This window comes from Ambystoma mexicanum, chromosome 2p (genome assembly GCF_040938575.1).
Source record: "Ambystoma mexicanum isolate Mex_15411 chromosome 2p, UKY_AmexF1_1, whole genome shotgun sequence".
Lineage (NCBI taxonomy): Eukaryota > Metazoa > Chordata > Amphibia > Caudata > Ambystomatidae > Ambystoma > Ambystoma mexicanum.
Window position 1 is genome coordinate 932908243 of NC_090923.1, and position 26028 is coordinate 932934270.

At 49.6% G+C, this 26028-nt stretch overlaps 1 protein-coding gene across 1 annotated transcript in view; it reads right to left on the minus strand.

Annotated features, from left to right (window-relative positions):
* Nucleotides 1-8318: 8318 nt before the first annotated feature.
* ERCC2 (ERCC excision repair 2, TFIIH core complex helicase subunit) overlaps nucleotides 8319-26028 on the minus strand; it is a 1037455-nt gene continuing 1019745 nt past the window's right edge. Inside the window, exons 22-23 of the mRNA XM_069644679.1 lie at nucleotides 23439-23582; nucleotides 8319-8782 (exon numbers count right to left, since the gene is read on the minus strand). Of these exons, the coding sequence (XP_069500780.1) occupies nucleotides 8690-8782; nucleotides 23439-23582 (237 nt within the window). The 3' untranslated portion in view covers nucleotides 8319-8689. The remainder of the gene's footprint in view (nucleotides 8783-23438; nucleotides 23583-26028) is intronic.

Genomic DNA, 26028 nt, shown 5'->3' on the forward strand with positions numbered 1-26028 from the left:
CACCTGTCTCCCATGTGGGTGTCATGGTCATGAAGTCAGGGGCACAGGCATGCAGGGATCGCATGCACAGGAGACCTGGGTGGACACTGTCCTGGCGCCTTTGGTGGCAGGCTCATGAACAAAAGTAAAAAATCATCCATGTAACACCAGATTTTGTTATGGACGTAGCATTTCAGATGCATTAACCTTGAACATTCCCATCCATTAAGCAGGATGCATTAACCTTGAACATTCCATCCATTAAGCAGTCCCAAGTGTATTCTTGGGTGTGGCTGCTAATGGATTGCCTTCGCAGGTGCTCACTCTCTAGGAGTGGCAAGGTGTGGCTTGTAAACCGGCCTTAATGGGCGTGCCCACGATCTCAGCTATATAAGATGCCCCGATCCTCAAGACAGACGCTTCGCGTTATTCTGCACTTGCAAGCAGCGTAAGGCTCATCGTCGCCTGAGGTCAGACTTACCTTTGAAGATCCTGCTTCCTGGACATCCTGCTTCCTGCCAGCATAGTTACCAACTGGGGTAAGCTGTTCTTACCAGTACATCTCTTCGGCAAACCAAGTATTTATCTTTACACTTTCCGGAACGCCGAAATCTTCATCTTGGCACCGCAGCACGACACGCTCCATCGTCGACAGCAGTGCCTGTAAGGAAAAAGAGAAGACAAGGTTAAACATCGAAAGAACAGTCAGTTTAAGGTTGCACTTCGCCATACTTCGTGCTTTTCCTTAAACCATCACTTACCTGCTGTCGAACATTGCGGTAGCATCCATCTTCCATCTGGCCGCCTCTCATGGCTCACAGCTGCATTGAGGCCACATTTCCATCTAAGGGAAGAAAACAGAAGAGAGACATTAATGAGGGCATAAATAGGAACAACATATAGACATTAAACTGAACGAACACCATCACAAGAACTCAAGAAAGACTTACCAATCATAAGGAGGAGCATAGTCGCAGCTGGACTGGACTAATCCTTATCAGGGATCAGTGAAGGAACTAGATCCCATTCGACGCGCCCCTGCCAGAAGTAGCAGGACGGAGAGCTTATCTTCCATAATTCACAGGTGAGCTTTATGGGCCGGCATAAGCTCACAGAAACCGTACTTTGGGGTGAAGGGTTCGAGAGGTACAAAAATCACAGATTGGTGCACTCACACACTCTTATCTCCACGCAGAAGCAGTATCACCACGTACCACCGTTCACAGCTTTTATACTGAGGGAGAGGCCTGAAGTGGTTGATTCAAGTTTAGGGAGGGCTGCAACCGTGCCCCAACGCCTCCGCAGAGAGCAGGAGGGCGTAACAGTTGGTCACCCATCCAAAAGTCAAGCGGCAGTTCCAGGGAGCCCCGGCAGGGTCCCCATTCCTCCCTGCAGGTGAAATCTGTAACGCAGCACAGCCAGAGGTGCAGCCTGGGCTTGCGGACGGTGCACCCACATGGGAGACAGCTACTCCCAGGGAAACACCAATGTTCTGCTGGCATAGGGGGCAATTTGTGGTCTGACCCTGCAATTGTGTCCCAGCCCACCAAAATACCTCCCCAGACTGCCCACTCCCACCCACACCAACAATCCAGCCACAGTGCCACCCACCGAACTGACAATGGGCCCCAACCTTAGAATAATAAAAAAACAACTCACATAACGTTGCAGCTCCTTGCGTAAATAAAATCTGCAATTGAAACAAAAAACATTCATTACCTATGGTCAGCCCAGCAAAAACAAATCATAACTATCACGCTCCGATCACCGCTCCGCCTTTCAAGCCATCCCTGGTGGTCTAGTGACCCTCACCCCCCAGGTAAAAACGCTTGCCCCTTCCAAGGGACAGATTGCCAGATTGCACTAGCAATCTACCCCCAGGGAGGGCTACATGAGATGCCCCCCATCCATTTGGGTTGGGGGGAGGGCCACCCCCCTTTCCATTGCAAAGTTCCCTGGTGGTCTAGTGTGCCCCCCATGCCCCCAACAAAAAAAACATTTTTTAATTATTTGTTTTGCCCCTGCCCTAAGGGCACATGGGCACATTACTGTGCCCATCTTCCCCCAGTGGGTTAGGGGGGAAGCCCCTTCCCATTGCAAAAGTTCTCTGGTGGCCCTTTCCCCCACCCCAAATGGAAGGGGGCATCTCATGTAGCCCTCCCTGGTTGCTACACTGGCTGTGGATGTCCCATGAAGATCAAACTCACTGTGGGCCTTGACAAGGCTTGGGAGGTGCTTGGATTACCTCGATGACCTTCGGTGACGACGGGTGGTGACAGAAGTAGCTGTCGGGTTTCAGTATTTCGCGATTTGCCGCCGTTTGTTTTTTTAGTGATGCAGTCACAGCATAGACAACAGGATACCTACTGGCGACTTGGAATCGAGCACTGGACTTCTCTGCGGGCAGATGCCCCCCCCCCCCATCCATTTGGAGTGCGGGGGAGAGGGCCACCTCCCTTTGCATTACAAACATCACTGGTGGATTAGTGTGCCCCCCACACCCCACCAAAACATGTTTTTTTTAAAAAACGTTTGCCCCTTCCCTGGGCGCAGATGGGCACATAAGTGTGCCCATCTGCCCCCAAGGTGGCCAAAACGTACTGCCCCAAGCTTTGGGGGCCGAGGGAGGAGAGGGCTGCTTACATAGTAAGCAGCCCCCTCACCCCACCCCAGTTCAAAAACAGATCCCTGGTGGTCTAGTGGCATTGCTGGGTGCGGATCGAGCGATGGGCTCCCAGTAATGCTTCAAGGAAGGTGTTGTTGGAAAGGGGAGAGTCTCCCCTTTCTAATGACACCTCCGTCGCTCTGAATCGAACAATAATGCCGGAGATTGAGGGAGAGGAAGGTGAAAACCTACCTTCTCTTTCACTGCCGCAGCTGGTGAAATTTACTTTCAGTTTCACGTCAGCATGCATTACGCACGCTGACGTGAAACTGAAGGAAATACAACCCCCGGGCCGTGAGGAGGAACCTCCTCCTCACATAGCCCGGGGGTTGGATTTTCGTTTTGTGCGATCACTGCTTTGCAGCGATCGCACAAAGTGGAGTACCAAAAAGGTTGAGGTATCCGTCCTTGGCACTGCAAACGTAGTGCTGAGGACGAGATAGCTCGTCCTTGGCACTAAAGGGGTTAAAGGATAAAAAGTCAGGTGGATATACACAAATAAACAAGACTCACTTTGTACTATGGAATTCTACTCAACTAGTTAACACAATATATACCGTTCTATGTAGTACCACAGTTATTCTTAGTTCAGCAATAATGCACCAACTGGTAACAGTTATTAAAAAGCATTAACATTACCAAACACTGTTTAATCACACAGACTTACATGTAGAAATGCAGGTAATACTTTAGAACACTGGCAGAATACTTTTCAGAGTTAGAAATGCAATTCTGTGTGGAGATCCCACCACATGGGAAACCTGCTGTGTTCAGTAATTATCTGATTGGTTTCTACAGATCCCACCACTCAAAAGTACCTGGGAAGCAAAAGGAGAGCCGGGCCCAAGATGAATTGGAGATCCCTGGATGGACCCTGAGGGGGGAAGCCTGTCTACCACGTCACAGTACCTTGGGTGCCTTGGAAGTCAAAGTGGTAGCATCTCTAAGCTTTACTCACCAATGCCCCACGAGGATGGACCACCTCTGGAATCGCCGTTGTTGAACAGCATGGGAATGGAAACAAGCAGTGCTGGAAAGGCAGCAGTGCAGGTCTGACGGGGTGATCTCCTTGTTCTGGTTTCCTCATCTGGCGGTGGATGTCCCATGAAGATGAAACTCACTGTGGACCTTGACAAGGCTTCGGGGGTGCTTGGTTTACCTCGATGACCTTCGCTGGCGACGAGTGCAGTGACAGAAGTAGCTGTCAAGTTTCAGTATTTCGCGATTGGCTGCCGTTTGTTTCTTTAGTGATGCAGTCACAGCACAGACGACAGGATGCCTACTGGCGACTTGGACTCGAGCACTGGACTTCTATGCGGGCCACCACCAAGTTTGGGCCCTCTGGACTCTTTCTTTGATTCAAAATAGTAGTAAACTCACCGGTGGGCACTGTTCTCCAGGCAACAACACTGGACTTCCTCAGCTGTAGAAAAGTGGACAGATGATGTGGCTGCAGTGCCACTTGGAGATTTCTTCAGTCGGTTGGAACTTGGCAAGCTGCAGGCATTGAGCAACACTATGACAGGGTACCCCCTCTTCTGGGCGATACACAGCAATCTGGCTTTCTCCTCGTCACGGACAGCCTCTGGACACAGGACAAGATTGGTGGACTTCTTGGGCTCAAGAGGTCTGTTCACTCTTCTTCTGGACCCACAAAGATACCTCTTGCAGGACGGCAGGCTCTCAGGACTGGCTTCCAGTATACGTCGGGTGAAGAACAGCAGTTGCACTATGTCCCCACATAGCTGCGGGAAGAGGTTGCCCGTCCAGACCCTCTCTTGATCAGTTTTTGAATCAGCACAGCAGCCTTTAGATCTTGTGTAGAGTTGCAGCAGCAGATCTTCCTCCAGCTGGATTCAGGATACACCTCCAGGAAACTCCAGGCTTCTAACACAGGAAGATTCCAAGCTTCTGACAGTACGTGAGGGATCTTCTGATATACACAAATCCCCTCCCCCCCACCATTTACTCAGGCTGTGCTATGCGCAGGCAGCCAATCACACACAAAGGCATTCACCAGGCAGCACCCAATAAGGCTCACAGGCATTCAAGTCATTCACCCAAAACCAGACACTCAAAACTGTGGCTGTGTAGTGGGGGCCACTCCCAGCCTTTCAGAGCACACACTGCATTCACTGCAGTTTCAGACAGGGCTGGCTCAAGCAGCCCACAGGCATTGTGACACACAACCAAAACCAGACACTCACAACACAGAATGTGAATTGACCCCTCTTTTGCATTCATTTAGGTCCACAGGATGTACCCAAAACAAGCAGTCCCTAAGAAGGCTCCTACCAATCTAGCAGGGGGAGCCCCAGAGCTATATATAGTCCTTCCACTCAACATCCAATCAGGGGAAGGGAGACAGAGCCAGGGATTCTCAGGACCTTGAGAAACAGGAAGGGAAAGGCATGAAATGATGAGGCTTGAAGTGGCAATCTGGTCTTTGTTCAGGCATCCATTGATTCCTACAGCAGGGCCAGGGTGTCCCAAAATGCAGGGGAACCAGACCCACTTCCAAGTCAGTGTGTAGCTGCCACAACCCATACTCTGCTCTGTGGGCAACACCAGGTGCCCAAAAACACACACTAGAGGTACCCCATCCACATGTGTGGTAGGGGTCGCCCATGGGTATTGGTCCCCAAAAAATACAAATGAAGAGCTGCACTGCCAGCGGTCCAGAATGGACTCCTGTGACAGAACAAACACCAACAGGGAAGTAGGGGCACAAGGACGAAGAGGTCCTGTCCCTCCAAAGCATTTCCAGCATCACACTTTGTAATGTTTACATACTCCCCTCCAATGGCAGGGGATGGTCACCATCCCGGATACAGAGCAGAGTCAGCTTGTGTGGAGGACAACAGAAACCCAAACTGGAAGAAACCCCTTCTATACATTTTGTGCAGCCCCAAAGCTCCCCAGTTGTCTCAGGTTAAACTTTTAAACTCAACCAATCCCAGTCCCTCACCAATTTGGAAGGCAGCTGCAGGCCTTTATAGGAGTCCAGCACAGGGGGAGTGGGTTACAGAGCCACATGAGCATAGGCTTTCATTAAATTAGTGTGGGGTTTGAAGCAGTAGGTGCTTGAGCGCACAAAAGAAAGGGTTAGGTTAAAGGGGGACAGAGATTGGAGTTGGCAGGAGGAAAAACAAGATTGGGAGTTGCTAAAGGAGTTATCAAAAGGAGGTCAGTAGAAGCTACAGAAGGAGAGAAGAAGAGGTGGTGGTGGGAGAAGGTTTAGAGGTGCAGGAGGAACAACAACAGAAGGTGATTTGAGGAGACTAGAGGAGGAACGTGAGCAAAAGAATGGTGGATGGGACGGAGAAATAAAAAAGGGGCTAAAACAAGAGGAGGCGATTAGTCAACATAAGGAAGAGATCCCAAAGTAATTAGCCGAAATGACCAGGGAGGTTTGTGTGGGCACATTTGTATGTACCAAGGGACTCGGGGCAGAGCGCCCGTCTGCCGTAGACAAGCTCTTGGTGCGAGGAGGAACGAAATTGGGGCATGGTAATGAGGAGTAACAGGAGTAGCAAAGCAGGGTTAAAGGTTGGAGCCAGGACACTTTGTTAGGAAAGTGACAGAGAGGCTTGGATGATACCCCATTTGGAGTAGACCTTTGAAGGGTGCAGGGAAATCTTAAGTGCCGAATCGGAGGGACATTCAGGTGACCAACTGAGGATGTAGGAAATCCTTCAAGTCTGAGGAATATTCAGAAAACCATAAAATGCAGCAAATTCTTAAGCCTGAGTTTAAGAGACGCTCAAGAGATCATTGCAGGTCACTGGAAACATTTAAGCCTGAGTTTGGGAATCACAGTGTGAAGAGAGACCGAGAGGAACTTTGCAGGTTGTGGGAATCCCTGAAGCCGGAATCAGAATGGTCAAGGACCGAGAGATACAAGACAGTTCCAATATGTTGTGAGAAACCAAAAGTCCTGACACTGAGATCTCAATAGATGCCAAGAACAGAAAAGTCCTGAGTTGGCAGGGAACCTCCATGAGCAGCACTTTTTATTTATTTGTTTTCCCAAGAGTCAAGAAGACGCTTCTGAGCCATAAATTCCCCACTAATCCTTTGCGGTGGTACCTTGAGCATTGTATTCCCTTAATGGAAAAATCAAACTTCTGTTAAAAGAGACTTCTCTGTGTTCTTGATCCCTAAAGTCTCTAAAACTCTCCAATTTCAACCAAATATTAAAGTAGACCACAATGACCATATCTTTTCATTGTGTCAAAGACTCCACATTCATGTGGGAACCTTTTTCAAGAAGGGCAGAATTTGATACCTGACCAAACACTGTTGTTGCTGACTTGCCAAAAATAATACCCAATATGTTTTAGTTGGCATCCTACTTCTGCAGGAGTTTGTCATGATACATTTTGGTGTCACCATCACCGTCTTGTAGCCAATGCTGGATTTGATGTTTATGGACTTCATTCATTCACGGTGCGTCATCCTTTCTCAACTCTCATGCTGGACTTCCTTTGCATTTTGTACTCATGGTGGCCCTGAATCATGCTGTTCTCATCTTCATCTTGTATCCTGGCTTGCAACATTATGTGTTACTACTGACTTCTGCAATTGTATTCGCTCTCGAATCTTGCTTTTCCACTCTTTTTGACTGCTTACTCTCTGTTCTCTCCTCCTTTCCCTTCTCCCTTTTCCAATCTCTTCTCCTTACTTTCTTGTATGCACTTACTCTATCAGAATTGTCCCTGGATCTAGTATGGTAGCAACCTCGTCTGTTTCCTCCACCTCCCATTACTGTTTTATTCCTTCCCACCCCCCCACCACTATCTGAAATGTCGTCAGGCCTAGTATGATAGTCGCTTGTTTTGTTCTTCTCCTTCCTTCCTGCACCCCTCTCTCTCACCTTTTGTTTTCTCTGGCTCGTCCAGAAATGTCATCAGGCCTAGTACAGTAGTCGCCTGTCTGTTTCCATTTCTTTCCCACTCTCCCCCTCCCTTCCTTATCTATGTCTTAGCTCTTGCACTATCTGAAATGTTGTCAGGCCGAGTACGATAGTTAATTTCACATCCTTACTGTTCATGGCCTGTAAGAATGTCATTGTATTTTCCCATGTTCCCTTCCTTGCCTTGAAGCGCTTTGAAACACATTGTGTATAGGCACTATATAAATAAACTATCATATATATCATATCATTAAAACAGACATGTTACATGCAAATTCTGGCAAGCATTTTATGTGTTATGAAGTGCAAAACAAAATCAGAAGTTGTGGTGCCCAATACACACTCACAGAGCTGTAGTAACCTTGTCACAGGAAGGGACGGTCATTATTTTCCAGGCGGTTAGGATCATAACTCGATGTGCAGCTGCAACTTCTGCTAAAAAAGGGAGCCGGAAGCACCAAGAACATGGGACCCCATTTGTGGAAAGGGCCCTGCTGAATGATAATTTCCCAACATTATACAACGTCTGGGATAGCTTGCCCTATATGGCATGAACTTCCCCATCACAGGAGCGGAGTAAGCTCCTCACAAAGCCCCACCTTCACGCTCATCCCAACTGAAAGACCATCACCTCTAGCTATGCCTAGTATAAAATACCTTAAAAGTTTTCATTTCCTGTATGGGTTAGCAAGATAATCCATATTTCCTGCCATTGCAGTCATTCAAACTTGAAAAGGTAGAAATAAAATGGGACCGATATAAGGTTTAATAATGTTCAATCCCCTTTGATGAAGGGTCAAACATTTATTTTTTGAAAAAATAAAAAACATTTCCCCAAGCCCCTGAAAGTCTTTTGTGCATCGTTTGTCATCTTTACCTAAAATTAGTTCCATAATGTATCAGAAACATGACACATACTGATCTATTAACATAGCAGGATGGGCCAGTCTCACAAAAGAATCCATGCCGCTTAGTGAATCTGGACCAGCAGTACATGCAGATGTGCATCCCTAGCATCGGTAGAAACACGTCGATTCTCTTCCAGCTCTTCATGATCCGGCAGCCGAGGCTTTCCTCATGCTCATACAATTGGTGTCCGACTGCAGGGCGACTCCTTAACTGCTCCACGGTCACACCTGGTGAGCTATCTGTTCAATCTTTTTCAACATCTCCTCTGACTGAAGCTGCTCAAATGTGAGTAGGGATAGGCCCAACTGGTCTTCCTGCCAAGAAATAAGAAATTAATTTAGCGAAAGGAAAAGATCTCCCAGTTTTGCATATGTAAACAATGCTTTGTCCAATTTTCTTGAAAGAGAGGCAACAAAAAAACAAGAACCGGGCAGGTTAATGGGGAGAAAGGGCAGTGGCCACTGAGTTAAGGCTTTTAATAAGGAACAAGTTACTTACCTGTAACTGTTGTTCTCCAGCATGGGTCTGGCATGGATTCACATGCTCATGAATATTCCCCGTCGTCAGGCCGGGAATCCTCGGTATAGAAAAAATCAGTATCAGTTTCGTTTCTGATCGGTCTTTCTCAGTAGTAACCAATCACTGGTCTCTGGGTCATACTGCCCCCCAGCCAATGACTGCCCTCTCCCTAAGCCCCGCCCCTGGCAGGCATCCTCAGATTTGGTAGCACGTGAAGTGGCAGTATGACCAAGTGAAGAGCCGCAGAAGGGTAGGCGGGAGGGTTCGCATGTGAATCCATGCCAGACCCATGCTGGAGAACAACAGTTACAGGTAAGTAACTTGTTCCTTCTCCAGCATGGGGTCTGGCATGGATTCACATGCTCATGAATATAAGAATACATAGCAGTATAGACATGCACAACCACGGAAGGTGGCAAAAGGCTCAATATCAAGCAATACAACTCAACATTAAGCAACTCTTGCCTCCTCACCAGGCTCACCTTAGGCGAACAGGTTGCGCAGCACTGCCTGGCCGACTCTGGACTCCTCCCTGGAATCCCGGTCGACGCAGTAGAATCTCGTGAAGGTGTGCGTCGACCTCCACGTAGCAGCCCTGCTGGTGTCGAGCAGGGGCACACCAGACAGGAACGCCGTAGTAGCAGCGATCGCTCTGGTTGAATGGGCCCTCGGACGGCCTGGCAACGGTCAGTTTGCCAACCGGTGACAGTGCATGATGCAGCCGGAGAGCCATCTGGAAATGGAAGTCTTCGAGAGAGTCTTCCCTTGATTCACAGGTCCAAAGTTCACAAACAGCTGTGATGTCTCCCGAAAACTCTTCGTGTGGTCCACGTAGAACTTCAGCGCTCCACCTACATCCAGCGAGTGCAGAGTCCTCTCAGCCGGCGACGAAGGCGACAGGAAGAAAACTGGCAACACCAAGGGCTCGTTGAGGTGGAAGTCCGACGGCACCTTGGGCATGAAGGAGGGGTGCGTCCTCAGCACCACCCTCGTGTCGTGAAAAGTCAAGTATGGAGGCTTGCAAGACAGGGCCTGGATCTCTCCCACTCGTCGTGCAGAGGTGATGGCCACGAGGAATGCTGTCTTCCACGACAGAAACTTCAACGGCACTGAATGCATAGGCTCGAATGGGGCCCCCATGAGCCTAGTCAGCACCACTTTGAGCTCCCATGCCGGGGCAGGGGCCTTCACCGGCGGGAATGATCAGAACAGTCCTTTCATAAATTCCTTCACCAGTCGATGAGACCACAAGGACACCTGTCCTGTAGTTCTGGTGTAACATGAGACGGCAGCCAGATGTACCTTGATGGAAGCGTGAGATAGGCCAGCCTTGGCCAAAGACAATAGGTACGGCAATACTTGAGGGGCCGTAATCCGCAGAGGGTTAATCTTCTGTGCACGGCACCAGACAGAGAACAACTTCCATTTGTGTCCGTAGCACTTGAGAGTTGAGGATGCCCTGGCCTTCGCAAGAACCTCTCTGCAGTCGGCCGGGATGTCGTATCCTCCAAACTCTAGTGCTGCAGGAGCCAGGCCTGCAAGTTCAGCAACTCTGGTTCGTGATGAAGACTGGCGCCTCCTTCTCTGGAGAGAAGATTCGCGTCCGTCGGCAGCTTGACTGGTGTGGACGCTGACAAGTCCAGAAGGTCCGGGAACCAGATCTGCCTTGGCCACGCCGGTGCGACGAGGATCATCCTGCACTGGGACCCTCTTGAGCTGGTTGACGAGCCGGAGTAGCAACGGCAACGGCGGGAACGCATAAAGGAACAGGCCGTCCCAGGGGAACGAGAAAGCATCGCCCATGCTCCTCGGTTGGGGAAACCTGCTGGCGAACCTCTGGCACTTGGAGTTCGCCGCCGTCGCGAAGAGATCGATCTGGGGTTCGCCCCATCGTCGGAAGAGTCGGCCCACTTGATCCTGGCGCAGTTCCCACTCGTGGCACGAGCGCAGCTCTATGCTGAGTGAGTCGGCGATGGTGTTTTTTATCCCTGCCAGATGAAAGGGTACCAGAAACATCCCTTGGGCGACGGCCCAATGCCACAGATCCTGGGCTTCCTTGGATAGGGCAGGGGATCTGGTTTCCGCCCTGCTTCCGAATGTAAAACATCGTGGTGGTGTTGTCGGTGAAGATCCTCACCACCTTGCCCTTGAGGGATGGAAGGAAGGACCTGAGGGCCCAGAACACTGCATGGAGCTACAAGATGTTGATGTGGAGAGTCTTCTCCTCCGGGAGCCAAAGGCCTCTCGCGTGGAGACCCCCGGTGTGCGCTCCCCAACCTTGCAGGGAAGCATCCGTCGTCACCGTCGCCTGGTGGGCCGCGGCTAGGAAACCTGTTCCCGCCGTCAGATGAGAGTGGACACCCCACCATCGTATCGCCTGATGGAACGCTTCGTCTAGCGGGATCCTGTCCTCGAAGCTGCCCGTCGTCTGGATCCAGTGGGCGTTGAGGAATTCTTGCAAGGGCCGCATCCGAAGTCTGCAGTGGCGCACCAGATAAATGCAGGAGGACATCATTCCGAGGAGGGACTTGATAGACCTCACTCTGGCCACGTCCGTGGCCAGCAGACGTTGCACCTTTCCCAGGATGGTCCTTATCCTTTCCTCCGACGGTGAGGCCCGTCGCGCCACTGTGTCGAGCTGTGCTCCCAGAAACAGGGCGGCTTGCGACGGGACCAGGTGGGATTTTGGAAAGTTGATGGAGAACCCCAGGTCTGTGAGCAGCTGGACGGTCTTCGCAGTGTGTTCCACGGCGAGCTCCCTTGTCCTTGCCCGTATGAGCCAGTCGTCCAGGTAGGGGTAGACGTGGATCCCCTGCAGGCGCAGCCGCGCCGCCACCGGTGCTAGGCACTTGGTGAACACCCTGGGCGCCGATTTTAATCCGAACGGGAGGGCCTTGAACTGGTAGTGCCGCCCTTTGACCACGAACCTGAGGAACTTTCGGTGTCTCTTTAGAATAGGGATGTGGAAGTATGCATCCTCCAAGTCCAAAGACGACAGGAAATCGCCCTCCTCCAGCTGTCCCAGCACGTGCTGGAGGGTGACCATCCAGAACTTCTGTGCCTTGATGTATTTGTTCAGTCGTCGCAGGTCCAGGATGGGAAGCCATCCTCCTGTCTTCTTCTTTACGAGGAAGTATCTTGAGTAAACTCCGGAGCCCCGAAGCCTCTTTGGAACGAGCTCGATGGCACCTTTCCTGAGCATCGCCCTTACTTCCAACAGCAGTTGAGGGACGTGATTTTCCTTCCTGGCCACGGGAGGAATGCGGGGGCACTTCTTCTGGAACTCGAGGGCATGCCCCAGGGCCAGGGCGTCCAGCACCCAACGGTCGGTGGAGATGGACTCCCACACGCCGACGAACTTCGTCAGCCGGCATCCCACCGCGGTGCTTCGGCGGGGGCCCGACCTGACGGTCGGTTCAATCTTGCTTGGAGGCCGCTTTGCCTCCTTGACCACCTTGGCGACGACGGCGGGATCCACCTGACTTGCCGCGTCCCCTGTAGGCCTCCTGCGACGAAGATATTGCCGCTTGACGGTACGTAGAGGAGCTGCTGCCGGCTCCCTTGGATGCACCCTGTCTGCCTCCGGAGCTCCAAAAGGACCGCCGTCGCTGTAGGAGCACACCCAGTGCACGGGCCGTCTCTGTGTCCGTCTTGATCACCTGAAGGGACTCATCAACCGCCTTGCCAAAAAGGTTGTTCCCATCGAAGGGCATGTCCAAAACCTTGGTCTGTACGTCCTGGCGGAAACCCGTCGCCTTGAGCCATCCTCGTCGTCTCAGGCAAACGCTGTTGCCCAACTGACGGAAATCGGTGTTGGCGATGTCCGTAGCCACCGTAATGGCGTGGTCCGAGGCAATCTCACGTTCCTGTAAGATTTCCAGGGCCTCAGCCCTCTTGGCGTTCGGAAGGAAGTCCAACAGAGGGGCGATCTTGAACCACAACTCCCTCTCGTAGCGGGCTACGATGGCCAGGGCGTTGGCCGCCTTGATGGTCGTCGCTGCAGATGAGATGACCCGTCGTCCCATCGCATCCAGCTTCCTACCCTCGCCGTCCGGCGGAGAGGTTGAAGTCGAGGCCGATGCCCCCCCCGCTTTCTTCTTGGCCGCCGCCGAAACGACCAAATCCGGGGTAGGTTGCGCCCTAAGGCACAAGGGGGCAGCGTCGGGGACCCGGTACTTCTTCTCATACCTGTCCCTCTTCGCAGGAGCCGTGGCAGGGTTCTTGAGGAGGGCAAGCCCCTCATCTCAGATGTCATCAAGAAGCGGTACGGCGAGGACCGTCTTCCTTTTAGCCTCGCGCTGTTGGTAAAGACACCCTTCCTTCTTCTTTTCTTCGGGGCAGAGCTGGAAGAGCTCGGATGCCCTGGAAGTCATAGCATGGAAGGATCCAATCTCGTCGGGCGGGGACGCCCGGGCAGGGGGCGACGGGGGACACGTCCTGTCGTCACCTCTGTCGTCATCCGTACCCGTCGTAGTCGTGTCCATGCCTGTATCATCCCCGTGGGTAGTGGACCGGGGGGAAGGCAGAGAAGGCCGCAGAGGCGGGAGAGGAGGCCTAGGATGCGTCCTCCTCCTCTTAAGTGGTGGGCTCTCAGAAGGTCCTGGCTCCGGTTCCCCCGTCGGGTCTGGCTCAGGTACCTCCGTCGGGGGAAAGGGGCACCTAGTCCTTATCTCCGAGCATAAGGACTGGATGGCTGACAAAATGGCCGCCGAGGTGTCCTGCGGCGCCGGAAACAACGGGAGCGAGGGCTCTTGAGGAGCCTCGTCTGTGACACCGTCGCCCTCGTCGTCGCCCTCGTCGGGATCCCTCCCGATGGGCTGGGCCTCCTCCACGACTTGGATGAGCTCCTCTTCAGAGGTCGTGTCCGTATCCACGATGGCCACCAGCCCCTCCCCCACACTTTCCAACGAGGACTTCGTGGGGGTCTTCTCGATGGGCCTGAAAGACGACTCCCTCTGCGGTGGCAGGGAGACTCTGGTACCTGAGGGCGCCTCCACTGGTGTAGCCTCCAAAGGCTGAGCCAGGGCCGCAGCGACCTCCTCAATCGAGGTCTTAGCAGAGTGAATTAAGGCCAACGTCACCTTCTGTATGCCTGGGGCCTTCACCTTGGGGGCAGGGTCCGAGCCTCGCTCCCCCTCTGCCGGAATCTTCGAGATCGACCGGGGCCTCTCCAGAAGCTTCGCCGGGTTCTCGGACTTCCACTTACCCGAGCCAGAGCGTTGGCTCGTGGTTGATGGCGCCAGGGAGGATGCGCCCTGCCTGGCAGCCAAGGAGCCCAACAGTTCGGCGCTCCCGGTGCCCGCGGACTCGCGGTACTTAGCCTTTTGTTGGGCCCTTGTTGCCGAGGCACCCTCACAGGACTTCGAAGACCGCTCAGACTTCTTTTTCTTCTTCTCGCCTGGCGGGCTCTTACCTTCCAGCCAGTTGGCGAGACGGAGGTGCCGATCCTTCATGGTCCGCTCCGACATGTTCCCACAAAACGCGCAATCCTTTTCCTTGTGCGTCTTGTCCTCATGGAGACAGTAGAGGCATAACGAATGCTCGTCCTCCTTGAAAACGTTCTGAAGCTGGCATCCAGGGCAGGTCCTGAACAGCTTCCCGGGCGTCAAGCTCCCCTTCTCCTGGACCATGTCCGGGGTAGGCCTCGGAACTTCTGGAATCCTCCAAAAGCATAACTCGACGAAATCTTCACCCTTGGGGGGCGTAGAAACTCCGAAACGGATCGCCGTTGATCGGATTTAGAAACGGTGGAGCTTGAGGCTCTATTTAACCGAAAAAATGAGAAAATCTCCTGAAAAAAGTGCAAAAACGCAGCAAAAGCTCGAGAGCTACAGCATGAGGACTCCCAACACTTGAACGTGCGGTAAAAATCTGAGGATGGCTGCCAGGGGCGGGGCTTAGGGAGAGGGCAGTCATTGGCTGGGGGCAGTATGACCCAGAGACCAGTGATTGGTTACTGCTGAGAAAGACAGATCAGAAACGAAACTGATACTGATTTTTTCTATACCGAGGATTCCCGGCCTGACGACGGGGAATATTCATGAGCATGTGAATCCATGCCAGACCCCATGCTGGAGAAATGTACCACCGCAGATCTCCAGGAAATGGGCTTGGCATTCGTAACACTCTGATTAGAATAGACTATCATATACATTTCTACTTTAAGCCTTACAAAATACCTGGCAGAGATTAACCTATTTTAGTGACTTTCACTGGCCCGTATTATATATGTATTTCTTAATCATTAAGAACATATTGTTAATTTTTTTTAAAAAAAACTTCTTAGAGTGGCTTTTAAAACAGTAAACATTGCCGAGTCACAACAGTTTTAAAAATGTGTTAGTCGAGGTTAAAGAGCACCAGTTTAATTTTTGTACCCAAAACCTGAAGGCACAATAGAAGTAACTTTTTTGTCATGATGAGAACATATTTGTGAATCATTGTAGTAATTTCTGGGTTTGGCGTTGCATGGCTGTTTTGAAACAGGAGCACACATTTCCTTGTGGTAGTGTACTAATTAAACAAGAATGACGTAATTTCAAACAGTAATGACCTGTATACCATACATTTACAGTTGCTGGAGGTAGCCCCTGCATGAGGTGCCTTTACAATACGCAAAGTTTAAGAGAGGAGAGTTATTAGGTCATGAAGGGGTAGTTAGGAGGCATTGATTGGGGACAAAGGTGGAGATAAAGACATAAATTGCATATACTAGCAAGACCTGGTCCCATAAACTATTTATGGCACATTTTTACTATGGTGGAGGACGTTATCAAGAGAATGCATTGGAGATCAGTTTAGGAGGGGGTAGAGAGAGGCTGGAGGATGCTCCCAAGCTCACTAGAAATAGTTTCGCTGATGGGCTGGATTTGACGACTAGGGAAAATGCATTCAGGTGCAGGAGGGAAAAGTAGAGAGAAGGACCGAACCATGACGAGGCACAATCTAGCAGGGTTGTAGAGTGAGAAAGATCACAGAGATCGAGTGGGGGGTGGGCGGGAGTAAAGACAGATGCAGTCAGCAATGTAAAGGGGAGCAAGACCACTGATGGATTGCGTCATTAAGTGGAGGATTTGGGAACGTTGAAGAGTGTGTTAACTACAAACCGTAGAATTTGGTCAAAGGGGGGCAGATATCCAAGACAGGGACTCTTCTCTCAAAAGACAGAGCTGGCAGTCACCCCTCTGGTAGAATGAGCTCTGAGACCTGCAGGAACATTCTTTCCAACCAGATCAGAGCATTCTGAAATGCAGAGAATGATCCACCTTCACAGGTTCTGTTGAGTCATAGCCTTGCCAGCACGGGCACCAACAAAACCCACAAAATGTTGGTCATCTTTCCTCACATCCCTGTCCGAGAGATGTAGTAGCTGCACGCTCGTACTGGGTCCAGCCAATGAAATTGTTCCTCCACTTTGGAAGGACGGGGCAGAGTAACAAAATGCAGGAAGATGGATCTTTGGAGAGAAATGGAAATCTGAGACCACCGGTGGACGAAATGAGGGCGCCTCACTCTCAACGTCACCTTCTCCTTGGAGAAAATCAAACTGGGAGGTTTAACAGATTACACGCCCATCTAGTGGAAGTGGTGGCGACCAGGAAAATCACCTTAAGTATTAGCAATCTAATAAAACAAGAATGAAAGAGCTCAAACTGAGCTCCTATAAAAAGAAGAGTCAAAACCAAATTTAAATCCAACGCCAGGACCACAAACTGGTAAGGGGGAAATGGGTTACACAAACCCTGAAAACACTACATAACTGTGGATTGTGAAGAATGAGTCCTGCTCAGGGGAACGCTTTAAAACAAATAGAGGGTAGGTACCCATCTGCAGGCCCAGCTAGGCCAAAGACCGCAAACAATACAAAAAAGGGGATAAAGGACAGGATAAAGGGTCCTGATCCTTCTCTTGGAACCAACCCAAAAATGTACACCATGCGCAGGCATAAATAGACTTGGTTGCGGGCCTCCAAGCTGAGAGGGATACATCTATGACGTCATCTGACGAATCCCATTCTTTATATCGCAGCCTCTTAGTTGCAAGCATGAAAATCCAGGCTGCTGAGGTTTGGATGGAGTACACACCCCTCCGATTGGGAGAGCATATCAACTCTCTGCGGAAGGCACCATGGAGGGGAGATGGACATGTCCAGAAACTCTGGGTATCATGCTCTCTGAGCAGAGTCTGTATTGATCAGAATCAATGTGGACCATAACAGTCACAGCATCCTGAAAACCAGTGGAATGACTGGGAATGCAAGTGAAACATCTAGTCGATCAACAGTGTGTGTCCTAGAGCTCCCTGTTAAGGAAATCTCCTGGAGGTTTCCTGGAGCGGAACAAATACACTTCCTTTTCAAACTGGAAGCAAAGATATCCACTTGAGGAGTTCCCTCGAGGGAGAACATTTCCTTCAGAAGTATCTGACAGAGCACCACTCGTGGTAGGCCAAAGTCTTTCTGCTCAAGCCATCCGCCGTGACAATCTACTTCCGTTAAAATGACCAGCCATCAGAGAGACGTCGTTCTCCATGGCCCAGAACCACAGTCACATTGCTTTCTCTGCATAGCTGGAAGGACCCGAGAACAGCTTGCTTGTTGAGGTAGTGCATGGCCATTGTGTTGTCCGTCAGCACCAGCAAAAGCCTGCATTTCACAGATGGGAGAAAAGCAACCAGGGCCTGCCAGACTGCTCTCAGCTGCAGGAAATTGATGTGTTCCCGAGACTCTGAGATCGACCACAGTCCGCTCACCACCAGATCTGACAGCTGAGCGCCCCAACCTGTTAGGGATGCTTTGGTGAAAACTGTCACCTGCAGCCAGGGATGATGAAAGAAAGCACTGCTAAGCAGGTTGTCTCCCAGGAATCACCATGCAAGTTGTTGAACAACACAGCTCAACACTTAGAGAAGATCCAAAATGTGACCCTTAAATTGTGACCAATGGCAACGGAGGAGCCACAGAAGCGATTCCATGAGCAGTCAAGCTTCCTGGAGGCCATGAGGCCCAGCAAATGCAGAAAGGCTGAGGAACTGATCCTTGTGATTGAAGGACAGGGACCATCAGAGAGAGGTTCGACTCTAACCTCAGGAGTGAATACCCTGCCCAGGCGAGTGTTCAAGACTGCACTGATAAATCGGAGGGACTGATATGGCGAAACCTGTGACTTTTTGAAGTTCAGTGAAAGTCCCAAGGTGTGCAACAGACTGCACGTTCAGAACAGATGTGCTGATGCCTTGTCTGAGGAGAGAGCTCGGACGAGCTAGCCACCCAGGTAGGGAAAGACATAGTTTCCTTCTCTCGGGAGACAAGCCACAACCACTGCCAGCAGCTTGGTAAAAACCCTGGGTTCTAAAGAGTGACCGAATGACAGGACTCTAAACTGGTAGTGATGTTGGCCCACCACGAACCTCGGTTATTTACTGTGCTTCAGATGAATAGGCACATGGAAGTTTGCATACTGAAGGTCTAGTGAAACAAACCAGTCATGCAGATTGAGAGCTTGTAATGTTCTTTCTGATGGATTTTCCTCCCAGAGATTCTTCATCTAAGATATCCCCATTCCAGCGCAGCTGTTCTACAGAAACATTTCCGCCACAAGCGGGGCGCAGCGCGGCTCTGCGTCAGCTCTGTGAGATGCCTCTACGCTCCCCACGCCAAATATGATGTCGAGGCTAGCATTTGTACTGGCACTGTGACCTCAGTTCCACCCTTTTCCCCTAGCACTCTGAAGCTGAGGGGCCATAGAACAGATGGTGTACTAGCTTCCTGTAAAGAGAAGCAGGTAGGGAGGGCAATGAGGAATCCGTGGGAGGGACATCCATCAGAAAGAACATCACTGAGAGGTAAGTAATTGGTTCTTCTAATGGATTTTTTCCTCCCACTGATTCCTCATCTATGATAGACTCCCAAAGCAGTACGTAAACCTGGAGGAGGGAGGGCGCAAGACCACCACCTAAACCAGAAAACTCTGGAGGACTGCCCTACCAAAACAGGCATACTGGCCGACAAGGGAATCCAAGCAATAATGCTTAGCAAACGTGTGCAAAGACGCCCATGCTGTCACCTAGCAAATATTCTGGACTGGCACTCCCCTCTGCAGGGCAGAGGTGACAGCCACCCCAGCGGAATAAGTAGCTCTGAGAACCTCTGGTAATATCCTTACCAGCCAGATTGTAGCAGCAGGAGAGTTAAATAATGCAGAGAATGACCCACCTGGACAGGGTATGTTTGGTCACAGCCCTGCCAGCACAAGCACCAGAATAACCAAAGAAAAGCTGGTGATCTTTCCTAGCCTCGCTAGTACGAGACATAGAACTATAGGACCTGTATCGGTCCAGTCGATGGAATTGTTCCTCTGCCTTGGGTGAGGTGGAGGAAAAATTTACAGGAAGATGGACCATCTGAAAGAGATGAGATCTGAGACCACCTTTGGCAGAAGGGTCTCACTCTCAAAATCCCCTTCTCTTTGGAAAAAAACAAATAGGGAGATAAAACAGACAATTCCTGTGTCACCGTAAGTGTGAGCAATCTAATAGCACAGGAATGAAGGGGCTCAAATGGGAAGCCCATAAGCAACATTAAAACTAAATTCAAATCCCATGCCGGAGCCACAAAATGGTGAGGAGGAAACTGGTTACACAAACCCTGCAAGAACTGCATAACAGTGGGGATTGTAAAAAACAAGCCCTGTTCCGGGGACCTCTGATACCGAAATAGCAGCGGAGTAACCCTTTACAGTGCCAATCTTCAGGCTCATCCTGGGCCGAAGACAGTAAAACACAGACGATAGATGACAGGATAAGGCATCCAGGTCCCTCTCCAGCACCAAATTGAAAATGTATGCCACGAAGTCACAAACATATTTTGTAGCTGGGCCTCCGAGTTGAAAGGAGCACATCGAGGACGACGTCCGACAAGTCCAGCTCCTTGTATCTCAGCCCCTCAGTAGCCCAGTATGAAGTTTCAGGCGGTTGAGATTGGGTGGCAGACCCACTGCTCTGAATGGGAGAGCAAGTCGACTCTCCTCAGAGGCCCAGGGAGGGCAGATTGACATGTCCAGCAACTCTGTATACAACATTCTGCAGGCCAAGTCTGGGGTGATCAGGGTCATTGTTGTTCCGAAAGTGCCAATATCCTGAAAAACCAGTAGAATGACAGGGATCAGAAGGAACTCATAAAGGAGGATGAAAGTCCACTTGACCATCAGTGCATCTCCCAGAGCTCCCTGAGGAAATTCCCTGGAGCACAACAACTTGCACTTCCTGTTGACACTGGAAGCGAAGAGTTCCACCTGCGGAGTTCCCCAACAGAAGAAGAGCCCCTCCAGAACTTCCTGACAGAGCTCCCATTCGTGGGAGGCCGAAGTCTGTCTGCTAAAGGCATCCTCTGTGACATTCCCTACATTACTCAACGTAATCGTATTTCTGATGCTTGTATCTGCTTAGATTCACATGATGTGCATAGGCCGACATCTAGTGGAATTACAGTTTGTTTTTTGAAACTCAAAAATGGGCGTCGACACAGGGCGTGCCAGTAATACTATCCCTAGTGTGACGTCCACTGTACCCATGATCCCTCACGCGTCTAGGACCCTCAGATTGTATTTTTTCTGACATGAGGTAGTATGAGGAGTAGCATGAGTACAGATTATCCAAGCAGATCGATAGAAAGGTAAGACTACAAGCATCCATGCGCCTTCTCTCAGAGGGGAGGAAGGGTGGGTCACATGTGAATCTAAGCAGATGCAAGCATCAGAAATACGATTACGGTGAGTAATGTATCCCTTCTGAGGCTTGTGGAATCTGCTTAGATCACATGCTGTGCATAGATTAGCGAGCAGTGTTAGAAGAAGGAGGTGGGATGTGAGAAGGGTCATGAGCAAATGTCTTAGAACCGCTTGTCCCACTTGAGTATCTGTCTTGGAATGGGTGTCAATGCAGTAGTGCTGAGTAAAAGTGTGAATAGAGCTCCATGTAGCTGCTTTGTAAATGGTGTCAAGGGGTAGATTTGCAATGAAAGCCAGAGTGGCCCTAATGCCTCTTGTAGAGTGGGCTCTTGGCGTGAAAGGCAGAGTTTTTCCAGAAAGGGAGTAACACAGCTGGATACAGTTTATAATCCACTTAGAGATAGCACCTTTAGAGACGCGATCTCCCTCTCTGCCTGTAGCTACGGAGACAAACAGTTGGTCTTTTTTCCTTAGCGGTCTGGATCGTTTACATAGTATAGGACCGCTCTACGCACATCCAGGGTGTGTAGTTTCACCTCAGCCGAGCTTTGTGGGACTTGGAAGAAAGCCGGAAGCTCGATGGACTGGTTCACGTGGAATTTAGAAATAAACTTAGGTGAGAATCTAGGGGGTGTTTGTAAAACCAGTTTATCTTTATGGACAGTAAAGAAAAGGATCCTGCACTAACAAAGCCTGAATTTCACTTATCCTTCTTATAGACGTAATGGCTACCAAGAAGGCAGTTTTATATGTCAGGTGTTTGAGACTGCTCTTATGCATGGTCTCGAAGGGAGGGCCCATGAGTTTAGCAAGCACCACATTAAGGTCCCATCCTGGTGGTGGGTTAGAAATTGGAGGGTGAAGTCTCTTTACTCCTTCCATGAAGGCATTAACCACTGGTACTTTCCACCACGATATTCACCAAGGTACTGGCGGTGGCGGCGGCACACCTACGCAGGGAGGCAATCCCAGTGTACCCTTACCTGGACGACTGGCTCATCACGGGGGAGACCCCAGTAATTTGCAGATCAAACATTCAACGAACTATCAACCTCCTCTTCGAATTGGGTTTCTCCATAAACGATAAAAAGTCAAGTCTGGTGCCACGCACCTCAAAACAGTTCCTAGGAGCTGTCCTAAACACACAAGAGGGGTTTGCCTTTCCATCAGAGGAAGGAATTCGGAATCTACTGCTGCAAATTCCGCTATACATTTATCGGCCGCAATCTGCGTATGGTTTAAAACCCAAAGCCTTAGCTGGGCATTTTTGATGGAAAGAAGAGTGTGTTCTTGAAGTGAGCCGAGTATGCGGAAAAAAGGAACAGGGGGCAAAGCGGGTATATATATATAGACTCCCGAATTCATGACTGACGCAAGGCACATAGAGGCGTTGTGAGGCGCCAACGAGGAGCCGCACTGCGCCCCCTTACTGGCAGAAAAAGAACAGCTGGGTTGTTAATCCAATAACATAGATGAGGACTCCGTGAGAGGATGGAATTCACCAGAAGAGTGTGTTTGGCAGAGTTGTGGGTTAGATGGGAGCAGATCTTTCTTATATTGAGGAGGTTGATCTTGGCCGCAGTGGGTTTGGTTGTGATAAACTATTGGGGGTCTTAAGTTGCTGTTAAAGAGAACCCAGAGTTTTCGAGCCTTTGCACATGGAGGGGAGAGGTAAAAAAAATGAGAGTGGAGATTGCATTGGAAGCAGGGAGAAAGCGGAATTCTGTCTTGGAAGTAATCAGTAGCAACAAAGAACCACCCATTGTCAGATAGCTGTAAGACAGTTGGTGTTGTGTTCCGAGATAGCAGGGGTGAAGGCAGGAACAGTGAAGCCGATCGAGTATCTTTGACAAATAGGTGGCAATGAAAGTCAAAGCATGAGACTAGTTTACCCAGGGAGGACTTCTAGAGGATTAAGAGGAGTGGGCAGAGGATTGATCAATGGACACCCACTGGAAGCGTTGTGGCAGAGGATGTATTAGAGTTGCATGAGATGGAAAAGGAGCAGTCAGAGAGGTAAGTGCAGTGTCCTTAAAGCCAAGCAAGGAAAAGTGTTTGTGGAGGGATGAGCGATCCACAATGTCAAAGGCTGCAGAGAAATCCAAAAGAATGAGGATGGAGGAGAGAGAAGAGTGGTGAGCAGAGGTCAGAAATAGGAGATGTGGGTGGGTAGTTTCAGAGGAGTATGTGTTCCGAAATCCTGGTTGGTGGGGCTCATACAATGCGTGAACCCTCAAAATAGTTAATGAGATTAAAAACAATTTGCTGAAGGATTTTGGAGTGCTGGGCAAGGAGAGAAACAGATTTGTAGAAAGAGGGGTAGTTTGGTTCAGCAGTGGTTTTCTGAAGTTTGAGAATTACTGTTGTATTTTGTAAGTGGCAGGGAAGATGCCTATAGAGAGGGAGAGATAGAAGATGGAGGAGGGGAGAGAATGAGTATAAATTCTTTAACTTTGTGGTGAGGATGTCAATATGAGCAAATAATGAGTGGGTTGGGTGGACAGAGTAAGAGTTCAGGGGAAGGGGAGAGAGAAGAGGGATTGTGTGGAGCTAGAGGGGGGTGTCAGAAGGTAAAGGGAAGAAAGAATGATATGGAGGTGACAGTAGTGAATGTAGGACACCACAAACTTTAGTGACAGTGATATAATTCATACACACGACATTCTGATGGTGGCTTTGATGGGAGAAAATCCAGTGACTCTGCACTAACGCATTCTGCTCTCACCTGACGGAATGGCTGTGCCATTTGACGAAGGAAGTACTTGGATACTTGAACAGCTTCATCCAGGGTAAGGTTTAGATTGGCATCTGTGAGGTGTTCTTGGATCCAGCGTGGCAACTTGCCTCGCTTGTCAGATCGGGCATAGCGCTACAGGGAGGAAAAACAAAGAATTTCTGAGGAACGTAAAAAGCTGAGGAGTTTGCACTGCAGAATTAATCAAGAGCCTGAATAGGAGCAGAGTTTCTTATGGTCTGATAAGGCAGTAACAGTGAGTCGGCATCGCAGTCAGTATCAATGCTTCCATATCCATGATGTCGGTAGCCCAGAGAACTCTGCTGAGTCACTGACAATGTGGCTTGCAACACCCATAATCTCACCACCTGAAAACGCATATAACTCTTTAAAATGTCAATTGTAATAGTATCACATCTTTCTCGGGCCATGTCTATAAGCATGTTTCCTTTTGATGCATGACAGTACATTGAACGGACGAGTAACACGTTACGATTTGCGTTACATCAATGAATTATGTATGAAAGTTATCCCAGTGTATATTCGACAACGCCACACAGGTTTGCATACATTGGATAGAAAACTTTAATATAATTCCATCAATCTCATGCATTCAGTAAAAAAAAAGAATTGTGATTATGTATACTTTTTTATACAGATTTTGTAGATTTTTAAAGAATTCTTACTTGTATGGTTTTCGGTTGCCGTTCCAGGAGCCATGTCAAAAGTCATGGCACAATCCTGCATACATTCCCGAAGGATATTTATTTAATAAGAGAGTGGGTTCGACATTGTGGTTTTGCGGTGGACGAGATTGAATGTAGAGCCCAGGCTGTTTTGGGAGACTTGAGGTCCAAGCAATTCTGCATCTGCAGCCTGCACTTTACCCAGGATATGTACGACCAATCGAAGTACACAAAAAAGCGTCAACCCAGAAAGTTTCGTAAATTGCTTCCAAATGCATTTCCATTTCTATTGATGCACACGCTGCCTCAGGTGAGTCCCGGATGAAGAATTAGCTGTAAGCGGTGGGGTACTGAACCAGTAACTACATGAACGGATTGGTGCTTTCGGTGTAAATGTGTCTTACTAAAGTTTGCATATTTACCAGATTGTATTACTTTATAACTAAACCACATTTTACTACACATCTGTCCTGGGTTATGGAGCTTCAAATAAAGTAATTATGACCATAGAAAACAATTCTATGGTGCCCTTCAGAAGAAACAATCTTTTCGTAATCGGTTGCTTGACATGTCCATTTATTTAGGAGAGCATACTGATGGAAGCACAGACACTTGCAAGTGACGAAACCACTGACACGTCCAGTATACCAATGGTGAGCCCTACAGACTTGCAGAAGTTCATATTCTCGACAGTTGGATCTTCCCACATATCTAATGCAAATATAACTTTCCATTTTCCACTTCATGACCATGCACTGAAAGTGAAGGAGCAAGATTCTGCATCCATTTATTTTCCGGAGTCAGCAACAACTTCAAGTGCCTATCAGCTAATTTTATTTCACTTTTCAATTATGAGAATGTATAATGCTTGTAATTTAAAATAATATTAAATTGTTTATGTATCCGGTCGGTTGTTTACACTATGGGCCTCATTACATGCTGTGCGGTAAAAACTGCAAATTAGCGGCATGGCGCTGTTAACTTGTCCGCGCTCGCAAGAGGGCGCTAATAGCGCACAATCACGAGTACGCGGACACGAGCATAGCGCCATGCCGTTAATGACCCTACCGCCATGCCGGTAAAGTCCCCTAAAAGTCCCTTACCGGCTTCCACGAAAGTGCAGATAGCACCTCCACCCTCGCGCTACATGCAAATAGCGGTCACCGCTATTAGCGGTGACCGTTAAATTGCGGTACCGGAAATAGCGTCATCGCACAGGAACGGGAAAGAGCACGGCGGCCATCTTTAAAAACACAATCCATTGCCATCCTCTGCCCCCAGGACCTGTTTCGAGTTGTGAGCAGTGCAAAATCATCTGGGACACCTGCATCATGCCCAAGGCACTAAAAGAACCTCCGACAGGCAGCGCAAGGAAAAATATACGCCAGAGGAATTGAACATGCTAACAGAGACCCTGGCTGAGAATGCCGAGGTAGTGTTTGCTAATGACATGCGCCGGCCAACCTTATTGAAAAAAAAAGCCATCTGGGAGGAGGTAGCTGTCAAAGTCAGTGCTGTGGGCACCAGCACGCGCACTGTGCACGAATGCAGGAAGAGGTGGGACGACCTCAGACTGCGGGTGAGGGGCATCCTGGCTGAAAACCATCGCATTGCCAGTGCCGGTGGAGATGGTTCACCAATCCGAATGAAGGAATGGGAGGAGACATGTTCAAACCTGATTGCCGTTGAATCCATTGAAGGATTTGGCAGCATGGAGTTCGGCGTGGGTACCACTTCAGATGGAGGTGAGTGTACACGTGACAAGATGTAATGTGAATGTACTGTCCCCCCCATATGTGAGCACAGACTCCTCTCATGCATGGACACACATCCACACATGCATCCATCCCTCACCATGTCAGTGTCAGACCCAAACACACACACATGCACACATC